Here is a 14,146-nt window from a genome sequence, read left to right on the forward strand (position 1 = left end):
TCTAAAACAGAGACAACCTGCCCCTTATCTTCAGTATTGAGGAATGGACAGGCCGGACATCATTGCACAGGCTTCCCATCTCGTTTTTTTTTTTAAATAAAACTTAAATCAGCTAACCAAAACACTAATCTGAATCTACCCTTTCTTTTTTTTTTTTTTTTTAAAGAATCAGCTCAGACTGTGAGTGGTGCACCCAGACCAGCTGCTGGAGACAGAGTAATACTGGCTAACTGTGGGTGGCACCCTGGTATATATGGCAGAGCCAGTCAAATCTTGCTCTGTCTCCATCTGCTGGTGTGGAGGCAAAACCCAGGCGTCTGGACTGATCTGGTACTTACAGGGAACAGCTGTTTTGCAACAGGAGGGGCAGAAGGAGGAGAGCAGTGGTGCATCAGTCATATCTGCCACCCCTGCAGCTCTGAACCTGACTGCTGCCTTGAACCACAAGTGACTCTGTACAGCCACTGCAGTGGGGCCAGGCAGCAGAGGAGGCAGAAATGGCCTGAGGTACCACTGCTCCCCTTCTCCTGATACCAATCAGTGAGGGGAGGTGAAGACGGATGGGGGTGATAGGAAGAGAGAGCAAGAGAGGGGTGGGGAGTGGCAGAGCTTGGATGATGCCCCCAATCATAAAGGTGTTCTGCTGTCTCTGACTCCTGGTACAGTCCCAGCCATACAGAAGATCATTTTCCTTGGTACATAATATGCAAAATTCACCTAACTATATAATACAGAAAAATACCTGTCCATATATTGGCCATGTGGTGATACACTAAGAGACTAAATTAGCATAGGTGTGAAACTTGTGAGCAGTGGCACCAGTCTACTGCTATTGTCCATATATGCATCTTTTTTACAATTCATTCATCTGTTAAAAAAAATCTAAGTGGAGGGTATAAAAAAACACATTTGCATACCTCCTGCTAGGCTCAGAAATTGCTGAGCAGCATGCAGGCTGAAACTCTTAAGGAGTTACTTTGAGAAAATTAAATATCAATAATTGAACAGGTTTGAGGTGGAGTGATTGTCCAGGGAAGGGAGGACTGGGAGAGAAACACTTTTTTTTTTAAACTAGCTGGGTTGTTGTGTTGGGGATAGAGGCTAAAAATCACAAAAAATATACTATGTGTCCAATATATGCACACGTATTCTCTCAATAGAAAAATAATGTTCATTCTATTCAGGCAGCCATGCTCTACCAGAATCAGATGTAACTACATCTCCCATCATTCATGCAGCCTACACTGCACTCCCATGCTACAACAGTCAGCACCCTTTAGTATCTGCTTATTTGTTCAATTTGACAAGTTTGAACCTTTAAAATAAACAACAATGTGAAAATAATTACACTCCAGAGTCCTTTTCCCCTACACGTTCTTGTAAATGAACCGTAGCTTCCTCCTCGGGAGCAGCGGTGAGCAGCCCTCGGTCTGCACTGCCCCTTTAAGAAGCTGCGGCTGGACTGGCGGCGCTGCCGCTTTAAAAGGCTGGACTCCAGTTTGCCGGCCACTCCAGAGGGGGAGGGGGGCGCTAATTCCAGCTCCATTGTTTCTGCCCGAGGATTAATTTTTTTCCCCCATCTCCTCCTCCTGCAGATCTGATTATTTTAACTCCAGTTTAAAGGAAGACAAGATGGCTGAGCTGGGCAAGGGCGTGAGTGCGGGGAAACTGGCCAGTAACATGCAGAAGAAGCTCACCCGGGCGCAGGAGAAGGTAACTCGCGTGCGGATCGGCAGGGCTGCGGCTGACAGCTAGCCCCGAGGCCGGATCGGGGCTAGCCGGTAGCGCTTCCGTGCCGCGCCGCCGAGGAACGCCTTGCAGCTGTCACTTCACCGCCTGGCTTCCTCCTCGTTTTCTTGTAGCGTGGGGTTTCTCTGCCTGTGGGCTGGGCTGTGCGAGCTGCCTGGGGAAGGGGTTCGCTAGTCGGAGGCATTGTAGTGCGAGGGTTTAAACCGTAGGGAACATGTGGCCCATTCATCCGAGGAAGGAAGCGGGGATAAAAGCTTCTCACTACCTCGGTATCTCCCATTTTAGCTGGCTGCGATTCTTCTACTTCCCAACGAGTCTCCGCTTGGCCCCATTTGCGAAGTGGCTTCTCCCCTTCCCTTATCCATAGATAGAGTAAGCCCATGTGAGACGGCAAGCAGCCCCCGCTCCCCCCTTTTAATTCGGATTTTTTTTTTATTTGTGAGAAGGCAGGCAGAGCAGTCCGTTCCTTCTGGCGAGAAAGTGCCCTAATCCCCACTGTGGCTGCGGGCTGTGCCGGAAATCCCGGGACTTGCTGCCGGCCGCAGGGATTGCGATCTGACCGGAGAGGATATGCCCTGCCGGGGCGGGGGGCGGTCATCGATACTTAGCTTCTCGGGGGAGAAGAACTGGACAGATATAAAACAGCCCTGGATTTGTCAATAGGCACCCATTACGCCCGTGCCTGGGACAGCAAACATTTAGGGGAGCAGGTTGGCTGCCTTCCATCTCTGCTGAATCTCATTCCACTGCTACCTTGTAACACAGACTCTTATAGAAGATGGAGGGGTGAAAGCACCAAAAGTACCTAGGGGTGGCAGAATCCTAAATTCCTCCCTGATACCAGAAGATGGTTGCCATAGGGCCAGAATGAGCAAAGATATCGGCACGCATGGTTTATAAAATCAGGGAAATTGGATTGTGCGTTCATATTTCTTCTGACATCTGTGGTGCGTGAGTGCAGGGTTTCCCTTTCTTTGCAGAACCCAGATGGTCCCGGACATTCATGCTCCAGGCTTGGATATGCACCCTTAGCATCTCCCTGGATGCATCAGGACTAGACACTGCCCTGACAGTAAATGCCTGTCAGAACGGCCTTGGCTGCCTGGAAGGGAGATCTTGGGGCGTGGGTAGCATCGGATGGGGCCCCTCTCCCCATGCCTCTGGCAGGAGCTCAGCTCTGCAGAATGACTTATGATCTCTGTAGAATGTTCATCCTGCAGATATTTTAGCATAACTATGGCTTCTCTGTGATCTTCCTGTAACATTCCCTTAAGTGGCTGAAGCATATCGCATTGTAAGGAGCTGTGTATTCCGCTTGGCTGAAAGACAGGTAAACATCCCCAGAAGAAAAAAATTTAAACGAATAATAATACCCCAGTACATGGCTTGCAGGCTGCTGCTGCTCTGTGCAGGTCTACTGTTCCCATTCAAAGCAGAGTAAGAATCAAACATTTTCAGCCTTTTGTGCTTGTCATTTTTTTTTTTTTGTTTGTTTATGTATTGGGGGGTGGGGGTTCAAGCAGACCCCAGATTTCAGATTTTTGCAGTTCTTATTAGCAGAGTAAGATCTTGAAGATGCAAATGGCTTAATACTGCAGAAGTACTTCATTTGGCTATTTTCCACTGACAGCCCATTCTGGAGGAAAACTTCTTAACCTCTGATGCGGTGCAACCTAAATTGCCGGGACCCCAGTTGCTATTTAATAAACATAGAAATGTCAGCAGAAAAGGACCAAATGGTCCATCCAGTCTGCCCAGTAAGCTTATGGTAGTATCTGCTGTGCCTTGTAGGTTACCCCCATGCTTATCTGTTTCCCAGACCATAAAAGTCAAGGCCCTCATTGGTTGCTGTTTGAATCCAATTCCCTGTTAAACCCCCCCCCCCCCCCCCCCCCCCCCGCTTATCAGTTTCCCTCACTAGCCCTCCTTGATTGCTGTTGAATCCAATTCCCTGCTATGCTTGAAAGGTAACTTAATGGCTTGTAGATCTGTATACTCCTCACTGGGAACAGCAGCAGACTTTATGCTGTAAAACAAGTCAAGTTTGTTTAAAGGAGAAACCATTAACGCCCCCCTTTCTTGTAATGCTGCACCCAGCCCACTGAACACATTGCATGCAATATTCTTTTTGGTCCTAGGGTATCTTGTAAACCTATTTTAGTTTCTCTTTCTCAGAAAAGTTAGAGGCCTTCAGAAAAACAAAAAAACCTATGCAATGAGAAAACTGTAGTAACATTAAAAAAAAAATATCTAGTACTTTCTACTAAAAGTGGAAAGGTAGAAGCACAGTTCATATCCCATGTGTTGCCTACGCACAGTAAGGTACGATAGGGCATGAGGGAGTAGAAGTCACTTGCTAAGGTGCACAGAATATGAATGGCAGAGCCTGGCCTGCAATCTTGGAGCTGTGCCCGCCAACATTTGAAACTCTGAAGCAGGTGCAAAGGCCATTCTGATCAGAGATGTGAATTTTGGGGGTCTGCCCGGCAACTATTGCTGGAAGAAAGAACCTTACTAGTACCCAAAAAAGACAGTGCTAAATATGACTTATCTGTGGCTGCTCGTGGGGCAAGAAGTACCATTTGACCCCCCATTTGCTTTATTTCCCCTATCCCTAACTGGCACCCCTTGCTACCCTTGGGTGCATGATTAGACCATGCCTGTACTCTCCAGGATGTGCCTATTCCACAGCCTTCGCAGTTGCATTTTGTTGGACATGCCCCCTGGAAGGTGTAGGGCTGGGACAGCGGTGGATTTACAGTACTCGGTGCTGCTGGCTTGTTTCTACGCCTTCAAGGGGCCTTGGGCCTACACGGCCTATTGGGAAAACCGAGCCCGTCCATCCTTGCTGGTGCTCTTTCCTTCCTGAATTCCTCCAGCTCATTCTCCACCATCCTTGTCTGGAACCTTTTTACCTCTGTAGTCTCATAAAATGTTTTTTGGCAGTATGGTTGCACCACCGCAACTACACACCATCCGGCTCCTTTGCTGGGTTTCTTTGAATTAAGAAATAATTCTGTTCAACTAGGTTCCATTGCATCTGTCCACAGAGCCATTCTTAGTATTGGTTTTATTAAACCAGTTCATTGCCTGTGCCAGTTTTATTGAAACAGTTTTGTATAAAGCCTGTCTCAAGAGAGACCCCTGAGCAGGTCTTGAGACTGACTCTGGACTGGAGAACTGTTTTAGTGATCATGCTGTTGGGACCGTAAGGAGTCGGTTCTCAAAAAGCTGCGGAGCAGATAAGATATTGGGGCTAATTTTTCAACTGAAAATTTGGCTTTATTTATGACTATTTGTGTGCCCAGCTGGCTAAGTCATAAGCCTGTCCATGGAGCCACCCCCTTTTTTTGGCAGGCTAAATTTGGCTGCTTTGTGAGTTTAGGCAATTAAATTTGGCTGGTCAGGGATGGGGGGGGGAGGGGGACTGGACTTTATTTTAAAGCACAGGTTTAACCATCTAAATCCTGAAGTTAATGGTAACTAAACATTTTGACTATTCATTTAGAAATCCTTTTGAAAACAATTATCAGCTCTGAAACCCATTCAGTAATCCCCTAAAAGCTGCAGTATGGACAGATAAGACCATCTTTATTGTATAACTTAGTAAGGTCTTACTGGTGCTGCTTGCAGACCCTGCTGTAAGGAGATGCTGGCTTTTTCCTCGCCTGTCGCAGAATTCTAGTGCTGTGCCACTTGTATGTTATGGGTGTTTATAAGAGTGCTTCTTGGTTAAGTCATGATTTTTCACTCCATAAGTTTCTAAGTTCTGTTGAAATTTAGAACTCTCTTCCCCTCCCCACCCCCACACATTGTGTTTTCCATCTGCTGAACTTCACAAAAGGTTGGTTCTGAGGTTTTTGAGTTCCATCATGGCAAAAAGGGCAAAACAAACAGCTTTTAAAAATTCACACTTTTTATTTAAAAAATAAAAGGCCATTCAGCTCATCTGGCCAGGGGATAAGGTGCTACCCAGCCCTGGCTTTCTGGTTTTGTGGTGGAGGCTTATTGCTGTGGAGATTGTTCGGGGTAGAATATTATTCTGGAGTTGGGCACTAATTCATAGTGTTGACATTCATAGTGCTAGAGTGTCCTTGTCAATGTCAGACCAGTACCCACGCAGTCAGATGCCGTTAGTAATACCTGCTGCTGTAATACTGTACTTTGCATAATCATTGGATGATGTGTCAGGAAACCTTTGGAATAGGGCCCTCACTCAGAAGGAAGCCATTCTAATCATCTATATTGCATATAATTGTGGGATGATGTAATGACAGTGTGAAAGGGGGCAGTGGGATATCCATAACATCTGAATTTCCTGATTGTGTTTTATATTATAACCCTTGTTGTTTTTTCTAACAAAATAGTTTTTAATTGATATACTATGTAATTATAATATCTCACAGCGTAACTGACTATTCTTTCCTCCTTCACAAATGGTTATATGTAAGCATTTTATTTGTGGTACAATGAGAAGTTGTGAAAAAAAACAATTCTGAACGCTTTCCGTTTTTCCTCCTTTTATCCCTCTGTTCTGTGCATTCTTTTACCTTTTCTCTCCAGTGGACTTGCAGTACCTGTGGGGTCCTGCCTGATAGTTCATTAAAGGGTTCTGGAGGCCTGTAAAACACACCAGCCACCTGTTACAGAAATAGCAGGGTAGATTTTAATTGATTATAAATGCAGGAAGCCATGTTCTTGTGGTGATCAGGTGTTTTCACTGATCCATGAATTCCTCATGATGGGCAAGCCGCAAAACTGAGCAGTGTGCATAAGTAAAACTAACTGTGATCCATGAATAGATATTTTTCTTTTATAAATTAAAGGGGGGAGGGGAATACCTACAACTTGAATTGGTCCAACCCACACCTGAGTCAGCTGACTCGCCAGCAGGAGCCAGTCAGCAAGCCTATGCTTTATTAGCTGCCTTTTGATTGGATACCGCTGCAGACATGTCATTCACTGTAGGAGGACAATGAGAAACACATGTCCAGTTGGTCTTGGATCTTTGGTTTGTTTCTGTATTTGTTGCATTTCTAAGTCACATCATCCAAACAATCTGTGCAGGGTAAATATTCACAAACCTAATAAACATCAAAACTTAACATAATTTTATATTGTTTCGTTTGTACTTATCTCTCATACACCTGCTTTTAAAAAGATAAGCTTTCAGATGTTTTCTAAAAACTGTCAGTTCTCTTTCTGCAGTCCTGTATCTAAGGCATTGCACAACTTTGGGCCTATGAATGCGAATAGTTCAGAGACACATCACAGAGCAGAGCTGAGAGAAAACATCATGGAGTGGATCTTCTCTCCATTTATACCATGGAGTTCTTTCAGACCGTAAGAGCTAATGTGTATCTCCCACACATAGGCAGAGAGAGAATCCGTCTGCCAAGTGGCACTTACTCTGAAGGTTTGAACTGAGTCCCTAGTTCAGTGATGGGCAAACTACGGCTCATGGACCACATCCAGCCTACAGGAGGCTTTGATCTGGCCCAGGGCGGTAACAGCATGTCTCGTTCAGACTGGAAGTAATGTTGCTGTCCTACTGCTCTCGGATAATTGTAACTCAGGGGGAACATCCCGAAAGCTTGTTCCACTCCCCTCACCACCACCACCTGCACTGAGTCCTTGGTATGGCTCTCAAGCCCAAAGGTTTGTCCACACCTGACCTACTTAGTAGTTAAGACTTTGTACTGTGCAGGATGCCATCCATGTATCTCAGTGGCCTGGCTGGCCACTCTAGGACCAATTATTTATTTCTGGGTCTTGGTCTTGGTATAAAGTCCTGCCTGCTTTGTAAGGCTGTTTTTTTTTTGTTTTTATTTTTTGTTATAATAAATTGAACTATGGCAAACATTCTTAGTGAATAACTCCTGGTTTTGGAAGGAATCTGCCTGACATATTCCAGTAGCATGAATGTGTGTTAAAACATGTTCCATGCAAAACTTCCTCTCCAACAGTTAAAAACACAAAGTGGACATAGGGGGCCAATTTATTGCATTAGTAATATGGTAACATGGTAGACGGCAGAAAAAGTCCAGTTGACTTTGCCTTTCTGCCTAGTTTATTCCCACCTTTGCTGCCAAGGCTGTATCCCTGCCGTCACCCATAGAGCATGAGACAAACAAAGTCAGCATGGCTTTACCCAAGGCAAGTCTTGCCTCACAAATCTGCTTCACATTTTTGAAGGAGGTAATAAACGTGGATAAAGTAGATGTAGTGTACTTGGATTTTCAGAAGGTGTTTGACAAAGTTCCTCATGAAAGGCTTCTTGGAAAAGTAAAATGTCATGGGATAGGTGGCAATGTCCTTTCATGGATTACAAACTGGCTAAAAGACAGGAAACAGAGAGTAGGATTAAATGGACAATTTTCTCAGTGGAAGGGAGTTGGCAATGGAGTGCCTCGGGGATCTGTATTGGGACCCTTACTTTTCAATATTTATAAATGATCTGGAAAGAAATACGATGAGTGAGGTTATCAAATTTGCAGATGATACAAAATTGTTCAGAGTAGTTAAATCACAAGCAGACTGTGATAAATTGCAGGAAGAACTTCTGAGACTGGAAAATTGGGCATCCAAATGGCAGATGAAATTTAATGTGGATAAGTGCAAGGTGATGCATATAGGGAAAAATAACCCATCCTATAGTTACACAATGTTAGGTTCCATATTAGGTGCTACAACCCAAGAAAGAGATCTAGGCATCATAGTGGATAACACATTGAAATCGTCGGTTTAGTGTGCTGTGGCAGTCAAAAAAGCAAACAGAATGTTGGGAATTATTAGAAAGGGAATGGTGAATAAAACGGAAAATGTCATAATGCCTCTGTATCGCTCCATGGTGAGACTGAATCCTGAATACTGTGTACAATTCTGGTCGCCGCATCTCAAAAAAGATATAGTTGTGATGGAGAAGGGCAATCAAAATGATAAAGGGAATGGAACAGCCCCCCTATGAGGAAAGACTAAAGAGGTTAGGGCTTCTCAGCTTGGAGAAGAGATGGCTGAGGGGGGATATGATAGAGGTGTTTAAAATCATGCGAGGTCTAGAACGGGTAGATGTGAATCGGTTATTTACTCTTTCGGATAATAGACTAGGGAGCACTCCATGAAGTTAGCATGGGGCACATTTAAAACTAATCGGAGAAAGTTCTTTTTTACTCAACGCACAATTAAACTCTGGAATTTGTTGCCAGAGGATGTGGTTAGTGCAGTTAGTGTAGCTGTGTTTAAAAAAGGTTTGGATACGTCCTTGGAGGAGAAGTCCATTACCTGCTATTAAGTTCACTTAGAGAATAGCCACTGCCATTAGCAATGGTTACATGGAATAGACTTAGTTTTTGGGTACTTGCCAGGTTCTTATGGCCTGGATTGGCCACTGTTGGAAACAGGATGCTGGGCTTGATGGACCCTTGGTCTGACCCAGTATGGCATGTTCTTATGACCTTGTAAGTGATCTCTCCTTATCCAGGACTGTTTGGTGGAACAAGTAAATAAAAGATGGTTATTTACCCTTTCAAGTAATACTAAAACAAGGGGACACTCCATGAAACTAGCAGATTCAAAACAAATTGTAGAAAGCACTTTTTCACTTAGCTGTGGAATCTGTGCCAGAAGATGTGATCAAGGTAACTAGCATAGCAGGGTTTAAGAGGTTTGCACAAATTCCTAGGGGAAAGGTCCATAACACATTCATAGCCAGGTAGACTAAAGAAAGCTAATGCTATTCCTATAAGTAACAGGAATTAAATCTACTTTATGGGATCTGCCAGGTACTTGTGACTTGGATTGGCCACTGACAGATGCAGGATGCCGGGCTCGATGGACCTTGGTCTGATCCAGCAGGGCAGTTCTTAGTTCTTGGTGTATGTTGGCTTTCTCTCTTCAACGCCATCCTCTTGAGCAGGTGAGCATACAGGAACCTCTATTAGTTCACCCTCCCTATGTTTAACCATAAAGCTATATAGTAATCTAAAGAGCCACCAATACCAGCATATGGTTGTTGGTTGAGCATCAGGTCTCTGTGGCTTTCCACACAGTACCCTGCCACCACCAACCTGCAGCCTGCCAGACAGACCTGGCTATGTGTGCACCTGCATTTGAGCTTGGATTGCTAGGTATCTACAACTAAAGCTCCTCTTTGGAGACAGAGGATATAAAATGTTGGTGTGATAGAAGTCAGGGTTAGAGATATGCTCTTACTTCTTTTCTGCATGTAAATCACAGGCTTTAAGTACTGCTCTACATGCACAACTCATGGGGCCTGTGGCAGACCCTCCTTGGCACTGGTGGAGGAGAGGAGGGGTGGTCTGGTATTCACGACCCTCCTAGTCACTCTGGTTTCCAGGATACCCACAATGAACGTACAGGTGACATGCGCGTCTCCTATCCACACTGCTGCCTTTTTGTGCAGATGTTATCTCAAGCATCTCGTAGCTCATTGTGCAGATTCTGAAAGTCAGACTGACAAGTTGGATCTCGGGGATTGGGCTGCGAACCATGGGTCTATGGTGTAAGATGATTCCTGGATTCAAATCGTGGCTATGACCATGGACATTTGCTGCCCAGCCTTGGGCAAGACATTGCACACCTGGTCCTAGTTCACTTCTTATTTGATGTGTCTGACTCTGTCCAGCTCCATTTAAATGGCTGTAGCCATCATTCTGCTATTTAAAGCAGGGTGGTATTCTAATGGTCAAAAGAAATCCAAGTGATCCATTGCTTGTGGAGAAAACTGGGACCATAAAGGGCTGGGATAACTTTTAATGGTCCAGAGAAGTTTGTATACAAGCTTTTTAGACCAGAAATATACAGTCAACCAGGATAAATTGGAAGAGGTAGGGAAAAGCCAGGGAAAGCAGAAAAGCTCTGACCTGGGGAGAAGTAGAACAAGCGGTAATGTACTACTACCATGTGCTGTACAAATTGGGATGTGCAGAGGCAAATTTTTTGTTTTGGTTTGTCCATTCATTTCATAGGTTACCTACTTTTTGTTTGTACTGGAATAAACACAAAAACATTTTTCATTTGTTACATTTGTTTTTTCATTTTACATTGAAGTTAATGGGGGAAGCAATCCTTAGGCCCCCGTTGACTTCACTTTAAAAGTGAAGATGGGCTGGGTCCTGGCCTTGAGACAAAAGTCCTGGAACAGAAACCTAGGTACAGGCTCGGGCCGAAACTTGGTCCTCTCACTAGACCCAGGCCTCATGCTGGGGCCCAAGCCTAAGGCTGGGCCTTGATGCTGAAGCCTATGCCCAGGACCAGGGCCTGGCCCAAGGCCAACTGACATTGCCAAGACCCAGGCCCATTGCCATAGCCTAACGTGAAGCCAGGTCCTGTCGCTGAGGCCTAGGCCTGTCACTGGAGCCATTATGATTTGACTGTCCACTCTGGAGGAAGGCACCACAGTAGTGTCACTATAGCACTTCCTTCTAATGGATGACATTGTTTTTTGGCAATCAAAGAAGAAAGAAGACATTGGAAGGCCTTGGCCTGGAGTTCGACATCTGGCTTGGGCTCCATTGATGGGATCCAGATGCCATGCTTAGATCTCAACAACAGGATCAGTCCAAGGTCTGGTCTTGCTGGAGACCCATTTTTTAAATGTAAGAAAACATTCAAAACATTAAATTTTGGTTATTTTCATTGGAGGCTATTTTCAGTTCATTTCATTCTGAAGGAACCAAAAATGGCCTCATTTGTTTTAAACTAATACCCATGCCTAGTGTAGTTCTGCACCGAAGAGAAGGTTTAGGTATATGTAGTAGTGTAAACTTGTAAGGATCTTGCGGTGAGTCTGTGGATTGCCATGGGTAGAGCAGGGTTCAATGACTGTTATATCCAGAGGGTACTGAGCTCTCCTGGGCTCCCAGATGCTGATTCTGCATCCTGTGACACTCCGGAGCTTGAATCACCCTTGTTCAGAGGCAGCATGAGTCCTGGAACTGCCCTACATACATTTCCTTGAATTGCAGAACTGCATAATAAAGCAAAGTTTTTTGCTGCACATTGAAAGCCACATGTCAATTCTATGAATTGGATGTGCCTGAGTCTCAGCAGGGCTTGCTTTCCAGGAAGTGTGTCAAATGAATGTTGCAGGTCTGTGTAACAGTCCTTATAGTGTTTAGCTGGCAGCAGCACAAGATAACACCAAATGGTCAGCCCAGGAGCAGCAGAAGGACACAGGTCATGAAGAGAATGCTGTCAGAATCTCTCATACAGGGGTGGCTGAAAGTTGGGGAATTGAGAAGCAGTACTATATGAATTATTGTAAATAGCCTTAGAAGCCATCCAGTTTTGGGTCCCTGTGACATTCTTCCAATAAAGTGTGCTTTGTTTTAACTCTTTTTTTTTTTTTTTTTTTTTTTTATTTTATTTTTTTTTATATGCTTTAACCCTGGCCTCCAGACCTGAATCATCTGAAAGATATGGGGAATAGGAGGGACTGATTTGAGAAGCTCAATCTATCCACAGTAAATCTAATTTCAGATGGAGGTGAAATGTTATAGCCATGGTAATGGAATTAGTTATAACACTGGAGTCCTTGGAGGGAGCAGAAATGCAGCCTAAAATGTTAGTGGCACCTACAAAATGGATGGGAAGGTCTGCCTTCTGGCTACATCTCAAATGCTTTTACTGCAGATTCTACTGCAGTGATTTTGGTATGCTTTTTTTTTTTCTCTATCTGATCGTTGTTGGTACAGGGCCTTGGGTAGGCCTACTTGTGCCTTTCATCAAGGTTGTAAAAGGGATAGCCCATGCTGGAAAGAAACAGAAGGGAAGTGGGGTGAAATATCATGAAGTGAGGGATTTCTCGATTGTGTGGTGTGTTGGTATGGAATTGCACCCACTAAGTACTTTCAGGTGGATACTGGAGATTGTTTCAATACATTTTTCTGGAAACTGGTGCTGAACTTCAAGAAATTGTAACCAGATGGAAATTTGACAACTGGATGCTTCCCTTTCCATGCCTGGTTTTACAAAGAGCATCAGGAAGTGCTGCCATTGGTGGGAATGTTCCTTATCTTCTCCAAAGCATGGTCTCAGTTTGAGAACAGGGAGGCTAAGATGGCCAGTCTTCACATTTCTGTGCTAGTACTGATAGATTTGGGGGTGTTTCAATGTTTCTTTCTTTCTGGTGGCCACATAGATGATTTTCCTTAAAATACTCAGTTAATGTTAGACGGACTCCTTCATCCATGCTGGCAACAACAAAAAAAACCCCCATTGGTATCCCCATCTAAGAATTTATGAACTAGACTACACTTCCAGCTCTCCTTAGATTAGAATGAATAAATGTCTTAACATTTTAATTTAATTTTCAAAATGATCCCCTCTGTCCTGTTTCAAAGTCTGCTAGTTTACCAGTGCAAAGCTGTTGCAGGCACCTCATTGGGAAGACCATCTGTACAAAATTTGCTTTGTGTTCTTTTTCTAATTAAGACAACAAAAAAAAAGTATGACTAAAGAAACATGCTGGATCCTCTTTGCGGGAGAAGACTCCTCTCATGCAGGAATGTTATGGCAGCTTTTGTTTGTATTTTTAGATGTGGGTAAAATGTTTACAAGAGTGCTTTGAGCAATCAAGGGAAAAGAAAAATTAAAAGAAGCATTTTGTCCTAGGAGTTATGTTTTAAGCTAAGGATAATTGAAGCCAAGCCAAGCAATTAGTGACAGGGCACCAGGGCTATAACGTGGCTTTTTAGCACCCAGAGCAGGCCGTCACTTCTGTGCCCGCCCATCCTCTTCCTGATCCCTGGTTGGTTCTCTGTCTTTCTTCTTTCATTTAGGATGCTAGGAGAAGAGCGACTGTCCTCCTTAAGTCTGCTGCCATCTCAGACTTGTATTTTTTTTTGCACCCTGCCCTTCTTCCCCACCCCTTGTTACAGCCCTGCAGTGGACTCAGAAATCCTACAGTTGTACCCTGGAAACTGTCTGGAAGAAGCTAGATGCTCCTCTAATTCCTAAAAATATCTTGAATGTGCTGTTTATCCCCATGACCTGTGACCTATATCTGAAGGCTGTTTGATTATTCTGATCTTGTGCCAGAGCACACATCTTCATGACATCGTGAGTGCTGGGTAAAGTTCCAGTCCCTGAAGTATTTGATTTCTCTTATTCCTCATTTCCAAGCAATGTTCAAAGTGGCCAGCACCTAAAGACAATAACACAGAGCTGCTGTTGAGTGTTGGCTTCATCAAGTCAGCACTCTTGTGTGTATCTGGACAGCGCTGCATATGTCAAGTAGTGCCATAGAAATAGGGTGACAAAGTGAGAGGGGCTGAAGAGTGTGGAGAGAAGGTGACTTTATTCCAGATAGAGTTGCTGTTTACGCTCTTTCCATATATTTTCAGGGACTCTGCCTGTGTAGGTGCACTGTCCGCCC

At 44.3% G+C, this 14,146-nt stretch overlaps 1 protein-coding gene across 8 annotated transcripts in view; it reads left to right on the plus strand.

Annotated features, from left to right (window-relative positions):
• Positions 1 to 1,490: 1,490 nt before the first annotated feature.
• BIN1 (bridging integrator 1) overlaps positions 1,491 to 14,146 on the plus strand; it is a 288,905-nt gene continuing 276,249 nt past the window's right edge. For 3 of the 8 annotated variants that reach the window (XM_029605139.1, XM_029605141.1, XM_029605143.1), the window contains exon 1: positions 1,492 to 1,713. In XM_029605139.1, coding sequence (XP_029460999.1) covers positions 1,633 to 1,713 — 81 coding nt within the window. In that variant the 5' untranslated portion in view covers positions 1,492 to 1,632. Of the gene's footprint in view, positions 1,714 to 14,146 lie in introns of all 8 variants that reach the window. The other 5 variants (XM_029605144.1, XM_029605138.1, XM_029605142.1 and 2 more) reach the window with 2 other exon arrangements.

This window comes from Rhinatrema bivittatum, chromosome 6, assembly GCF_901001135.1.
Source record: "Rhinatrema bivittatum chromosome 6, aRhiBiv1.1, whole genome shotgun sequence".
Lineage (NCBI taxonomy): Eukaryota > Metazoa > Chordata > Amphibia > Gymnophiona > Rhinatrematidae > Rhinatrema > Rhinatrema bivittatum.